Source organism: Chrysochloris asiatica, unplaced genomic scaffold (assembly GCF_000296735.1).
Source record: "Chrysochloris asiatica unplaced genomic scaffold, ChrAsi1.0 scaffold00028, whole genome shotgun sequence".
Lineage (NCBI taxonomy): Eukaryota > Metazoa > Chordata > Mammalia > Afrosoricida > Chrysochloridae > Chrysochloris > Chrysochloris asiatica.
This window is the reverse complement of record NW_006408546.1, coordinates 16,391,035-16,406,510: the sequence shown is the minus strand read 5'-3', so window position 1 is coordinate 16,406,510 and position 15,476 is coordinate 16,391,035. Positions and strand designations below refer to the sequence as shown.

General features: G+C 36.7%; 1 protein-coding gene across 1 annotated transcript in view; it reads left to right on the top strand.

Moving 5' to 3' along the window:
• The window catches only part of PIK3CB (phosphatidylinositol-4,5-bisphosphate 3-kinase, catalytic subunit beta), a 120,987-nt gene that overhangs the window by 22,952 nt on the left and 82,559 nt on the right, over window positions 1-15,476 (top strand). The window contains exons 2-6 of the mRNA XM_006846651.1: window positions 2,443-2,500; window positions 2,559-2,782; window positions 7,165-7,344; window positions 9,550-9,720; window positions 13,711-13,788. Of these exons, the coding sequence (XP_006846714.1) occupies window positions 2,443-2,500; window positions 2,559-2,782; window positions 7,165-7,344; window positions 9,550-9,720; window positions 13,711-13,788 (711 nt within the window). The remainder of the gene's footprint in view (window positions 1-2,442; window positions 2,501-2,558; window positions 2,783-7,164; window positions 7,345-9,549; window positions 9,721-13,710; window positions 13,789-15,476) is intronic.

The window sequence follows — 15,476 nt, the reverse complement described above, 5'->3', positions numbered from 1 at the left end:
GTATAGGCTCTGCAGAAACATCCATGTCTGTTCAGCTTCTACTTCCAGGTTCCTTGGATATCTCCATATGTCTTGGCATCTTTCTTCCCCCACTTTTCCTCTGCTTGCTTGTTGAATCCTTTTATATCTTTAAAAAAAAGAGAGAGAGAGAGAGAGAGAGATTGACTCAAAATACACCTAACAAGTCATTTTTGCAACTGCTGATTTGTATATGATGATTACCACCAGCACTTGGTGAGGTCATGCCTCCTGAGCAGACAATAAACAATTACTTCATTTTAACTTCAGGAACTAGTTTGCTGCCTCCTCTCTCAAGAAAGCAACAGAACCTTTAATGAAGTAACTGCCCTGACCAAGCTATACATACCTTTTCCTGAAAGATGTTGTACCTTGATCTTTTTTTTTTTTTTTTCCCAAGATTTCTTCACTCTGTTGGCTCACCTCTCTTTGGAATGGGCACATGTCATCATCTTTTTTTTTTTTTTTCCCAATCAACTTATTTTGTTTATTTATTTTTTAATGTTTTATTGTGAATTATGTGATAGTTAACATGGGAAAACATTAGCTTTACATTCATCCTATCATATATCGTTTTATTGCCATGGTTACAGTCCCCTCCATGCATCATCAACCAACCAAAGGGTATACCCTGCAAGCCCCTCTCACTCTGGGTCTAAAGTCCCCAGCCGCTCCATCTCTCCAGGTCATCATCTCTGCCTCCATCTCTGGTGTCAGTGCTTCTCTGGGTAGGGTCCTGCTCTCTGCTCTTCTCCCTTGATGGTCCCAGGGACCTCCGCTCCTGGACTGCAAAGTCAATCTCTCCTCTCCTTTTGCTACAAAAGTCTACCTTTGCATTTCCAACCTTCATAATCAGTCCTGATAACAAATATTCACTATTGTATCACAAGAGACCTATCCGCATCTCCTTTCATCAGCCCTGCCAGATAGATTAGATACTACTCAGTGGAGATTCTACCTTCCTCCACGCCATTTGGATCTATGCTCCCTCTTGAAAGCTTGTAGACCAGTCACTTCTTGCCTTTGTTGTTGTTGGTAAGTACCAAGGAGTTGGTTCCAACTCATAGTGACCCTGCACAGGGTTTCCAAGGCTGTCATTCTTTATGGGAGCAGAAAGTCTCATCTTTCTCCCGTAGAACTACTGATGATTTCCAACTGCTGACCTTGAGGTTAGCAGCCCGATTTGTAATCACTGTACTACCAGAGCTTCTTGCCTTTGTAGCCGCCCCCCTCCCCCATTTTGGGTAGCTGTCCAAGTTCCCGTCCCTGTCTACTCTGTGTGTGGATGGGGTGGGAGTGATCCTCACTGTTAAAGATTTGTTCCCTCTTTTGAGCTACTGCATCCATAGGTGTAGGTCAAATTCATCAAATTGTATCAGAATACTCTTTTTTTCCCCTCTTCCATCTTCTTCTAGTTGAGCTCTGATCATCCAGTTATTGAAGCCAGGTCAAGTGGGTATTATCTGCAAGTGTGGGTGTTCTTGTGCATATGCCCTCTCTTCTTATCAGCTGGACGCTTCACGCTCCACTCTAGTTCTCTGTGGCTATGTCACTGACTCTGGGCCCAAGAGTCCCAGGCCTTGCCACACTGCTGGCCAACCAGGTCTCCAACTGGGTTCACAGGAGTCTATTGAATGTTGTAGGGCTTAACTTGAAGCTTCATTGCTGTTTTTCCCTCACTTCCATTATTGGTGATGAACGTGGTCACCAATCAGAGCGTGTATTCCCACTGAGTCTTAGTATTAGAAGGGAGTTAGGCTGTCTTTTGAATCTTGGTTTCCCTGGCATACTATTATAAACTAGACGCTGAGGGGGAGAGAAAAGAATAACCCAAATATCACCATAGAAAGCTTGTAAATCTGTCTTCTGCCTATAACTGATTGGAATAACTAAAATGGGGCTACAACGTGCCCAGGGAAGGAGACTTGCTGCAAAGCCTCTGCATTACATAAGACATGAATCCCATCCAGAATCTTTGAGGTGGGAAATCTCCACTTGAAAGGACAAGCAGACCAGCATGGAGAGCTAGAAGAACAGAAGATACTTCTTGAAAGAAAGATCAACAGGAAAAATACAAAACAATAATGGCAGTCCTACTGACTACTACAAGAACAAGCAAGTTGCTTGCTTAGTTTCTCTTGATACGATATTTGAAGTTTCAAATTCTTAACCTTTACCAGATATTTTAAACTTGATTCACTTGGTTCATAAAGAAAAATTGTGGATTCTTTCTTTTTGGTTTTTAAAATGTATACTGTGAGTTTCAATGATTATCTTTATAAAATTGGTAACCAAACAATATTCCTTTCAGAGATTGCAAGTTTGTATTCTGTAAAAATGTGATTGTATGTTTGTCTTCTGTTGAGGAGCTATATTCTTTTACTGGACTTATTATTTTGATATTTCATGGGTTTTTTTTTTCAGCCTGATCTAGTGTGTTTCATAAAAATCAAACATCCACATTTGTATTTGTTGACTATGTGTAATATTCTCTTTTATTACTCATTACTCAAAATGACATGTTTAAAAAATGTGTTTAGGTCTCCATGAATTTGATGCCTTGAAGGATCCTGAAGTGAATGAATTCAGAAGAAAAATGCGCAGTTTCAGTGAAGAAAAGATTCAGTCACTTGTAGGATTGCCTTGGATGGACTGGCTAAAGCAGACATATCCCCCAGAGCATGAACCTTCTGTCCTTGAAAACTTAGAAGATAAACTTTATGGAGGAAAGCTCATTGTGGCCATTCATTTTGAAAATTGTCAGGTAGAGTTATATTATTTTAAGACATAGCTTTGTGATTGTTGTTGTTGTTAAGTACCGTGGAGTCCGTGCTGACCCATAGTGACCCTACCCTGCACAGGGTTTTCGAGGCTGCAAATCTTTATGAGAGCAGAAAGCCTCTTGTTTCTCTCGTGGAACAGCTGGTAGTTTCGAACTGCCATCCTTAAGGTTAGCAGCCCGATTCGTAACCACTACGTTATGCGGTTTCAGTCGCATCTAGTAAGCACTGGTACAAAGAATGTTTGGGATTAAATATAGAGATATAGGATTACTCATAACGCAGTGTAAAGTGACATTTAACTATATCATTTGCACAAATATTTCTTAATGCCTGGTGTGGTGCTGTAGGATGGCACTGGACTACTAACCGCAACGTTAGTGATCCAAATCCACTAGCTGTTTTATTTAGAACGTTAACAACAAAAGTAATATGATAGTATATTTCAGGTTTGGCAAGCTGCACTGTTTTTGAATGGTCTTTAGTGTTTTAAAGGCATGTAAAGAGTTGTGGTATGGTGCTGTAGTATAAGCTCTAGACTGCTAACTTCAAGGTTGTCAGTTCAAACCCACCAGCTGCTCCTCAGAAACTCTATGCAGGGTTGCTGTAAGTCAGAACAACATTTAACAACAAGAAACTCAAAGTTTGTTTTTTTAAATGAATTAAAAAAATTTAAAGTGTGCAACAGAGCAATGGAGTATGTTGTTAGCAAAGCCTAGAATATCTAATCTCTGCTACTTTACAAAAAGTTGACCAACTCTTGGTCTCGATGGTATTTTTAGTTGTGTATACATTTTTTCTCATCTTGCTGTTTTATCTGTAAAACGAAAGGTTTGATCAAAATGATGTTTTGTATTTTGAAATACATTCATGTATTTCATTCTGTGAGGATATGAATTAAATATTCATATATAGAATTGGGCATTATAAAATATATATATGCAGTTTATCCCTATATGAACGTTCACAACAATTAAACATATTAGAGTATACTGCTGTCTTTGTATCAAGTATGCTGATTTTATCATCATGAGATAGGTTGAGAGTAAATGTCAACATAAGACAAGATTTGGGTACCATAAAAGGTCAGAATCATTTAAAATTCTGTTTAAGGAATTTTGCAAGGTGAAGAATTTACTGTTAAAAGGTGATTAGAATTCAGCTTGAAACCACTGAATTATCTACATAGGCTCGGATAATGTGCCTATGTAGATCAGTGTGAGCTTCATTTCAGATGGGTTAAATCTGTACTACACAAATCTTAATGTAATCAGTATTGTAACACATTCTGTATGAAGTATTTTGAATCTAGAAGAAAGATAGAGATATCATGAACTCTTTGAATTCCAGGCCGTCATAGAATTTAAACTGAAAGGAGTTTAAAATTCTAGTCAGATTCTATAATAATTGTATAATTACTGAGTCTCTGCCCCAATACATCCAGTGCTTATGTGAGTGCTCTCTCAAAGCAGCATGTTTTCACTGTAGGCAAGCACACATTTAAAATCCGAATGAAAATGTTTTAAATTTAAACTTCCCTTCTATGCCTTTGCCCATCTAAGTAGAGTTTTCTATTTTTGGAGAAATATCTTTCCAATCTTCTTTTCCATCTACTTGGCAGATAGATAGTTCAAATATAGCCATCATATTTCTCCCTGGTCTCTTCTTCAGGGTAAATATTTCCCCAGGGATTAAACCAATAGTTCTTAGACATGTGGATTGTATTGTTGTTGTTAAGTGCCATCGAGTCGGTTCCGACCCATAGCAACCCTGAAAAAGGTTTCCGAGCTTGTAAATCTTTACGGGAGCAGAAAGCTTCATCTTTCTCCCGTGGGAGCAGCTGGTAGTTTCAAACTGCTGAACTTGCGGTTCACAAGCCGATTCGTAACCACTACACTACCAGTAAAATTAATAAAGAATTTTGGGAATCACATAGAGTTCACAGCTTTTTATTTAGGCAAACCCATAATTTATTGCCAGCACTATTTTATAAATTAAAATATTTTACTGCCACAAAAAGGAGAAATGACACCATCTCAGAATAAAGGACAGCTGACAATTTACTCTGCATTGCAGTGGTTGTTCAGTGGAAGAATTCTTGTTTTCTAAATGTGCGAGACCTGGGTTTGATTACTGGCCAGTGTGCTTCATGTGTAGCCACTGTCACTGGGTGCTTGCTTGTTGATATGCTGCTGAACAGCTTTCAGTGGAGTTTCTAGACCAAAATGGCCTAGGAAGAAAGGAGTGGCGATCTACTTCTGAAAATCAGCAGTGAAAACTGTTCAGTTTGCAGCTGATCATGAGAAAGGTGTAAAATGTTCCATCTATTATGCGTAAGTCACCGTGAGTCACGAGCCAGCTGAATGGCAGTTAATAACTGGTACAACTACTTTGACATACATTCTTTTGCTCTCATTTGTACAAAATTCTCATTTGGTCATTTCATTGAAAGGAAAATTGGAGAGTTACTTGAAATCCAGTCAAGCTGAGTTCTGACAAACTTAGTCCACTTAACAGTTCAAGCATAGAAAATTAGTAGGGATGATGATCACAGACAGACTAATTGTTTCAGAAGAAATTGATTTGACTATCCTGGTGTGGTGCTGTGGTGTAAGCGCCGAACCGCAAAGTCATTTTAAACCGCAAGGTTGATAGTTAAAACTCGCCAGCCATTCCTCGGAAATTTTAAAAACAAAAATGGTTGCTATGAGTCGGAACTGACTCAATGATACATAACAGCAACAACCACAACCAAGAGAATAGGAGAGGCCTTATTGTAAAGCCATTAATACTGTGGAGTCCTGGTGTAGTGCTGTGGGTTAATGTGCTGGACTTGAAGGTCAGTTTGAATCACAAGGTTGGCGGTTCAAGCTCACTCGGAAACCCTTTACAGGGTTGCTATGAGTCAGATCTGACTCCATAGCACTTAATAACAACAACATTAAATTTAGGTTTAAAAAGTTTGATTTTGAAATGCGTCATGGAAAAGAGGAACCCTGATGTGGTGCTATAAGATAAGCACTGGACTGCTAACCACAATGTCGGTGGTTCACACTCACCGTCACGCCTCAGAAACTCACTCTATCCAGACTTGCTGTGAGTCAGAACTGATTCGATGGCACATAACAACAACAACAACAACGTTGGAAAAAAAGGTGAATTGAATTAATCTGATGGAAAATATTGCAAGGTGGATTGAAGGTCAGTATGGAGAATTTTTAAAAATCACAGTTGTCCAGAACAGAAGTTAGCTGCCTTGATGAGTAGTGAGCATCTCATATCTTCAATATTTGGGCATATGTTTGGAAATTACATACTTTTCTATAAAATGAAGAGGATTCAGGTATTATTAGGTAATCTTTTAAAGCGGTATCATTTGATTTTTTGATGAACAGATACAGTAATGTTCCGTCTTTACTGTTGGTGGTGGTTTTGTGCTGAGTCAGTTCCAGCTCATAGCAACTGTGTGTGTAGGGTTTCTGAGCTTTAAATCTTTAGGAGTACAGAAAGCCTCGTTTTTCTCCCACAGAGCGATGGATAGATTCAAACTGCTGACCTTGCTGTTAGCAACCCAGTTCATAATCCATTATCCTTCAATAACTATTTTTCATTGATTTAAAATGTCTGTGTTTTTCTTTGCATGTTAAAATTAAACAGAATTGTCAGTTTCATGGTTCTGTAAGTGAAAAAGTGTAGCTCTCTTCGTATAGTAAACATCATGTATTTCTTTTCTTGTCTTTAAATGCCAACTCATAGCAACCCTGTATCAGGTTTCTAAGGCTTTTAAGTCTTCCCAGGAACAGAAAGCCCCATCTTTCTCCCACATTTCTTTTCTTAATAAACTAAATTTGATATTATAGATTTTTTGGCAAATTCTTTTAGAAAGTTGTAAACTGAGAAATACATGTGATGTACTTACCTAATAGTTAAATAATAGTATATTTCAGTTAAGTATGAATCTTATTTGTAGAAACTATGGTACTCTGTGGGAGTATGGTGATTCTATAGGATAGCCATTGGACTGAGAACCGTAAGTCCACCAGCCCTTCTGTGGGAGAAAGATGAGGCTTCCTGTTCCTGCAAAGACTTTCAGCCTTGGAAACCCTACATAGGGTCACTCGGAACCAACTTGATGGCACTTAACAACAACAACAGTGGTATTTCACTACAGTATAATGTAAGGTAACTTGCAAATGATCAGAAATTTTACATGAAAATAGGAAAATTTACTGGAATACAAAATTTAAAGGATATCAATAAGTACAAATATATAGAATAATCAGTATGTGCAAGTATAATTATTATAAGATGTTTGAGAGCACAAATACAAAATTTAATTGTTTCTTTTTTGTACCCCCTCTTTCAGGATGTGTTTAGCTTTCAAGTATCTCCTAATATGAATCCTATAAAAATAAATGAATTGGCAATCCAAAAACGTTTGACTATTCATGGAAAAGAAGATGAAGTTAGCCCCTATGACTATGTCTTGCAAATCAGTGGAAGAGTAGAGTATGTGTTTGGTGATCATCCACTAATTCAGTTCCAGGTATGTGTATTAACAACTATCAGTTTACCAGGAAAGTGTGTGTTTGTATGCGTGTGTAACATTTTTTATTTCTAATCAAAAAATGTGTGCATATAGTGGAGCACTTGGAAGTTACAAACAACTATACAGAATTATTGTTGTTAAATGTCGTCAAGTCAGTTCCAACTCATGGAAACCCTTTATAGAGTTTCTGAGGAGCAGTTGGCAGGTTTGAACCACAGTGTCAGCTATTCAAACCCACTAAGCCATTCCTTGGAATCCCTATACAAGGTCACTGTGAGTTAGAACCATCTTGGCAGCACTTAACAATACCAACAGCAACAATCTTATCACAGACCTTGTTATCTTTTTTCATTCCATATTTCCATAAACTTTTTGAAGCCCCCTCTATAACCATTAGGAGTCCTGTGGGTTAATGCACCAGACTGCAAAGCCCTTTGAACTGCAAGGTCGGTGGTTCAAGCTCACCAGCTGCTCCTCGGAAACCCTGTACAGGGTTGCTGTGGGTCGGAACCTACTCGACGGCACTTAACAACAACAACAATAACAACATATAACCATTGGAGTCCTAGAATGGCCCTGTGGGTTAATATGCCAGACTGCAAAGCCATTTGAACTGCAAGGTCGGCGGTTCAAGCTCACCAGCTGCTCCTTGGAAACTATACAGGGTGGCTATGGGTTGGAACCGACTTGACGGCACTTAACAACAGCAATATAACTAACCATTGTTAACATTTTGTCATATTTTTGTCACTTTTCTTTGTAGTTATATTTATATTTGGCATAAAAATTTTATATAGATTTTGCTTTTTTACTGTTTCAGCTAATGCTATAATTTTTCCTATAGCATTATGAATTCTTCATAAACACAATTTATAATAGCTGCATGTTGCTGTAGGATAAACACTGGACTGGTAACTACAGGGTGGTTCAAATCTAGCAGCTTCTTTTTGGAAACCCTATGCAGGGCTGCTATGAGTCAGAACTATCTATATAGAAAATTTATTCTTCTGAAGAACATTGGATTCCCACTCAGTTTGTTAGGAATCTTTGATAATGTGAGTAATCATCTACTCGTTTTATATGCCTTTAGAGAGTAATTCTGATTTAGTGGAAACAAACAGCATACAAAGCTAGAATGGCAATAGTTGTTTTGCTGGGAAGACAGTTGTTGTTGTTGTTGTTATCTGCCATGGAGTTGGTTCCAACTCATAGTGACCCTGTACAGGGTTTCCAAGGCTGTAAATCTTTACAGGAGCAAAAAGTCTCATCTTTCTCCTGCAGAACAGCTGGGAGTTTCAAACTGCTGACCTTGCGGTTCGCTTCCCGATCGTAACCACTACGCTACCAGAGCTCCTTAGGACCTTGTAAAGTGAAGGTACTAGAATCCCTTCTGGGATCATGGGGAAGTGTGAGTCTGCCACCTCATGATATTAGGCAACATATATGTATCAAATATATACTTTTAACACATAAGTACTATATTGATAAAGCTCACCAGCTACTCCTTGGAAACCGTATACAGGGTCGCTATGGGTCGGAATCGACTTGACAGCACTTAACAACAACAACATCTGCTTTTTTTAGGCATTCTGGCCTTCAATTTATGGTAGCTGTTTTATGTGTTGTAAGGAGCCCTGGTATTGCAGTAGTTAAATGCTCAGCTGCTCACCAAAAGCTGCTCCTCAGGATAAAGATGTGGCACTGCTTCTGTAATGATTTACAGCCTGGGAAACCTTATGAGTCAGATCTACTCAGTCCTAGAGGGTTGCTAAGTTGGAATGAACTCCATAGCAATGGGTCTTTATTTGGTTTTGTAATTTTAGATTCTCATATTCTTGATATTGAGAAACTGAAGTAATATATAAGGGACTTTCAAAAAGTTAGTGGAAAAATGGATTCAAAGATAATTCAAAGATAACTTTTTGAAGCTACTATAATGTTGTTCAGAGTCCTTGTGTGACACTGTGGGCTAATGCGCTGGAATGCAAAGTCGTTTGAGCCACAAGGTTAGTGGTTTCAAGCTCACCAGCTGCTTCTTGGAAACCCTATACAGGGTCACTATGGGTCGGAACGAACTCGACAGCATTTAACAACAACAACATAATGTGCATTCTAGTTTTACTCTTCTATTGACTTAAATGTTTGATTGACAATCTTTATCTGAAAGTGTGAACAATACCTTTCTTTCATGCCACTGTGTAGTATATTCGGAACTGTGTAATGAACAGGACTCTGCCCCACTTTATACTCGTGGAATGCTGCAAGATCAAGAAGATGTATGAACAAGAAATGATTGCTATAGAGGCTGCCATAAATCGAAATTCATCTAATCTTCCTCTTCCTTTACCACCCAAGAAAACAAGAATTATTTCTGTAAGTTTCATCAGTGAACTTTTGACAAACTTAAGGCATTTGATTTTGTTAGCTTGTTGTATACACCTGTTTTCTTTCTTCACTTCATCATCTATTAAGAGCAATGCATATTTGCCAAAATTCCATTACCTTTTGTTTTAAAAATACCTTTCTAGCCACTATTCATTTACTCAGGCGTCATATAAATGTAAATAAATATACCATATATATTTTTCTCTCATTCTTACAGCTTTATTCATATATAATCAAAGAACACTGCACTACACCTATATAAAGCTTGTAACGTTTGATCAATTTTGACACTACAACAAGATAACATTAGTTTTCTTCACCCCAAAGTTTTGTTCCATTTTATAACCTGACCCTTTTCTGTCAATATTCATTAGTTAGTCTGTGATTTCTCAAATTTTATATAAATTAAAGCATACCTTATGTCCTCTTTTTCTTGCCTGGCTTTTTTGGCACAGCACAATTCTGAGATTCATCTTTGTTTTATCAAATTTTTATTATTAATAAATATTCCATTGTATGGATTTATCACAATTTGTGTATCCAATCTTCTGTTGATGAGCATATGAGTTGTTTTTAGTTTGGGGTTATTACAAAGCTGCTGTGAATACTGTGTAAGTGGTGCAGTCACTGTTTGGACACATGGCTTCTTTTCTGTGGGGATATATACTTACAGTTGGAATGACTAGGTCCTATGGTAGGTGTATGTCTAACTTTGTAAGAAATAGCCAAACTATTTTCCAAATTGGTTGTACCATTTTATATTCCAGTTGTTCAGTATCTTCACCAACAATTGGCAAGTGGTTTTTTGCTTTTCAGTGTAGCCATTCTAATGGATATGTAGGTATCTCATTGTGGCTTTAGCTTACATTTCCTTAATCGTGATGGGTCCTGGTATGGCACTATAGAATAAACTTTGAACAGTTAATTGCAAGGTTGCTGGATGAAACCCTCAGAAAGCCTATATAGAGTTGCTGTGAATTGGAACCGACTCGAAAGTACTTAACAGTTATCATAATATTGAACATATTTTCAGGTGCTTATTGACTTTTGTGTATCTTCTTTTTTAAAAGCTTTTATTGTGAATTGAGTGAACCAAATATATTTTTTTAACATTTTTTTGGAAACAAAAATGCCCTCAAATTAGAGATTAGACTCTAAAGTCATCTGTCAGTCTGTTGTACTGTGGTGGCTTATGTGTTGCTGTGATGCTGTAAGCTATGCCACAGGTATTTTAAATACCAGCGGGGTCACCCACGATGGACAGGTTACAAAGACAGACTAGGAAGTGGAGAGACGGACTACCTCTGAAAGTTGAGTCACTGAAAACCTTATGAATAACAGTGGAACACTGTTCAGCACCAGAATATTGTCAGATATAGTGCCAGAAGATGAGCCTATCGGTTTGGAAGTCATTAAAAATATGACTGGGGAAGTGATGCCTCCTCAAAGTATAGCTGATTGTGATGATGTGAATGGACTAAAACCTTCTTGACCTCCTTCATTTGCTGATGGGACACAATTCAAAATGAAGAGAAACCACTGTAAACATCCATTAATAATAGGAACATGGAATGTACAAAGTAAGAATCTAGGAAAACTGGAAATTGTCAAAAAATGACCAAAATGGATGTTCGAAGAGACTCTGAAACTTGCTCTCCAGCGCAGGGGGGCCAAAGCAAATGGAAAAATTGAAGAGGTGCAAGAGCTGAACAGGAAATTTCAAAGATCAGCTCGAGAAGATAAAGCCAAATACTATAATAAAATGTGCAGGGATTTGGAGTTAGAAAACCAAAAGGGCAGAGCATGCTCAGCATTCCTCAAGCTGAGTAAACTGAATAAAGAATTCAGGCATTGACTTGCAATATTGAAGAATTCTATGAACAAAATATTTAATGATGCAGAAAGCATCAAAAGAATATGGTGAGAATACAGTCACTGTATCAGAAAGAGATGGTTAATGTTTAGTCATTTGAAGAGTCAGTGATACTGAAGGAAGAAGTCTAATGCACATTGAAGGAATTGTTAAAGACCTATGCTCCAGGGATTTATGGAATACAAATTAAAATCTTTCCACAAACTGATGCAGCACTGGAGGTACTCACTCATCTACCTGACCAGTGGACCAGAAGAGAATCTTATTTGTGCTCATTCCAAATTGAGGTGGTGACCTATTGGAATGAGGAAATCATTGGATAATATCATTAATATCCCATGTAAGCAAAATTTTGCTAAAGATAATTTAAAAATGGCTGCAACCATAATTGACAGGGAACTTTCAGAGGTTCAAGTTGGATTCAGAAGAGGACATGGAACAAGGAATATCACTGTTGACATCAGATGAATCTTGACTGAAAACAGAGAAGAATACCATAAAGTTGTTTACCTGTGCTTTATTGACTACGCAAAGGTTTTCAGTTATGTGGATCGTTACAGGATATGGACAACATTGCTGAGGATGAATATTCTGAAACACTTAATTGTGTTCATGAGGAACCTGTACATACACCAAGAGACAGTTGTTGGAGCAGAAAAATGGAACACCAAGTGGTTTTAAATTACGGCAATTGTGCACCAGGGTTGTATTCTTTCACCATACTTATTCAATCTATATGCTGAACAGATAATCCAAGAAGCTGGATTATATGAAGAAGAACATGGCATCAGGATATGAGGAAGACTCATTTGCAACCTGCGACATGCAGATGATACAACCTTGCTTGCTTAAAGCAAAGGAGACTTAAAGTACTCACTGATGAAGAGCAAAGACCACAGCCTTTGGGATGGGTTGCATCTCAATATGAAGAAAACAAAAATTCTCACCACTGGACCAATAAACAACATCCATATAAACAGAGAAAAGATTGAAGTTGTCAAAGTCTTCATTTGGCTTGAATCCACCATCAACACTCAATGGAAACAGCAGTCAAGAAATCAAATGATGTATTATATTAAGCAAATCTGCTGCACAAGACCTCTTTAAAGTGTTGGAGAGCAAAGATTTAGTTTAAGGACTAAAGTGCACCTGACTCAGGCCATGATCTTTTCAATAACCTCATATGCATGTGAAAGTTGGACAGTGAATAGGGACACTGTAGAAGAATTGATGTATTAAAAGTACCATGGTCTGTCAAAAGAACAAACCAATATGTCTTGAAGTACAGAGTGCACCTTGGAAGCTAAGATGGCCAGATGTCGTCTCTCATACTAGGACATATTGTCAGCAGAGACCATTCCCTGGAGAAGGATATCATGTTTGGTAAAATGGAGAGTTGGAGAAAAGGAGGATGATCCCTAACAAAATGGCATTGGGACAGTGACAGCAGCGATGGGCACAAATGTAGCACCAATTGTGAAGTTGGTGTAGAACTGGGCAGTGTTTCATTTTGTTGTACATAGGGTCGCTATGAACTGGTACCTACTCAATGGCACCTAACAACAAGTAGTAGAAAAGTTAGATGTTCAGAATTAGTAAATCAACTTGTATGTTTCATTCTGTCAGCCTAGTGATAGAAGTGGTTTTGGTGTAATGTGCCTTTCTTTGTATTACTGAATCCTTTTAGACTTTTAAGTATATTAAAACTACCCCTTTTCCCAAAATGTAATATACTTATATAAAACAAATTTCAAGTTTTTATTCATTGGAAAAGTTACTTATAAAAGTTAACATATAAAATAGTTTTAATCTTAATAAATTATATGTTTAACAATTCCCTTATAATTAAGATACTAAATGTATTCGTATCCTTTATTATTTTAGTGTTATTTCTTTATAGCAGTGGAATGCTGCTGATGTTTTGTCATGAAAACTAAATGCCAGTGGATATGATGTTTAATTTATTATGTGATTTTCAATTATTAATTTAGAATTGTTTTCATTGTTTTATTAATTGATTGGCATGAAAACTAGTAAGATAATGTCATTTTTAGTCTAGACTATTAATTTCTTTCAGTAAAATACTTTATTTTATTCTTTTCCAGCATGTTTGGGAAAATAACCACCCTTTCCAAATTGTCTTGGTTAAGGGAAATAAGCTTAACACAGAAGAAACTGTAAAAGTAAGTACTTACTAAGGTTTGAATTTGTCATCTATGCCGTTATTTGAATTACTCACTGATAAACTCAGTAATATCATATATTGACATTAAATTTCACCAGCATTGACCAAGTATATGATAAATAGAATTATGTATGTGATAAATAGAATTATAGCAATTGTTTGTAACAATACTGAGGATTTTTGTTCTAGTCGTTTAATAGTTTAATAGATTTGCCTTATTTTTTCAGTATATGCTATATAGTAGAAAGTGCATTTTAGATTTGAATTTCAGCAAGTGAAATTTAAGACAAAAGTGAGGGATCACATATTTCTGTGCAAGCTTACCTCCTATCTCATCCTTGCTTAGAACTACATTCAGTCTTCTCTCACAAACCTTTTTTCCTTTCCTTTTAAACGTGCTGAACATTGATAAAATGTAGTACTATTTCCTGGAAGAAAATAAAAAGACACCTAACAAGGCATTTTGTCTGAAAGCACAAAGCATGCATTTCCCTTATTTTGTTTGGCAGGAAATTAAGTGAATAGTTTTGTGATCCAAAATAAAGTGATTCAGTTAGTTTTCAGTGTTTGCTGGCATAATATATTCAGGAACATCTTGTCAAAAATTATCAAAGACTCGCTTTTTGGCATGACTGTTAAAGATTCTTTGGGCAGCTCTCCTTAAAATAAGGACTCTTTTCTCTTATATTTGCAGTTAGATTTGTCTTCTTAATTTTTCTTTAAACTTTTTTATTGTGATTTGGGTAAAAGTTTACAGAGCAGATTGGTTTTCCACTCTAGGATTTTTCTTTCTGATGACTGTGCTTAAGCCCAATTAGCCTCTGTTTTCTATTTCAGTAGTAATTCCATTTTTTAATTTTCATTTTCTTTATTACTTTTCTTCAATTGCAAAAGTATAACATGATTGTTGAAACAAGGAACAAGGCCTAACATGATTAAAGAAAAAAGTTATTCTCTGCACCCCACCATAAATAAGGAACTCAAACTCATCAAGCCTTGTGAGTGTCCTTCATGTTTATACACACATATATAAAAAATGGTTTGGGGATCAGAGGGCTTTGGGTTGTACTGTTTTATCTGTTGATTGGCTGGATTGTTAAAAGAGTGATGACACTATATGCATTATTCTACAACCTGATATATCCACTTTGAAATATATCTTTGATAATTCTTTTAGATTAGTAAGTATTCAAGTAGCATGGAGTAGAGATGTCATTATTAAAGGCAGAAATTACATTGTCATATCTATTTTCAGATTCTGTAGAGTATGGTGTTCAGTGATTATTATGTATACATTGTAATTTACATAGTAATGAAGGAGCAGTACTCTTCCTTCTTCCAACTTTCAGGTTATCCTGTTTGTCTGCTGGAGACAATTTCATTCTTTTTCTGCCTCTTATCTCTCAACAGCCTTTTATTATTCAGTTTATTCCTGAAAAAAGCCAAAGATGCCTTCATTAGATAGTTCATTTTTCTCTCGCATGCTGTGTTTAATTTCTTTTAATTGGTCAGAAAGCTTAAAATCATTTATACTCTGTTTCCAAAGGTCTTCCACCAACTATTTCAAGCTGGACTGATTTTATTGTATGTGGTCATATGTTCATAACGAGTAATAACAGATTTAATGAGATGTTTTATTTAAAGTTTTCCCTCTTAACTCATTTAACTCTTTTTTTTTTTTTTTTT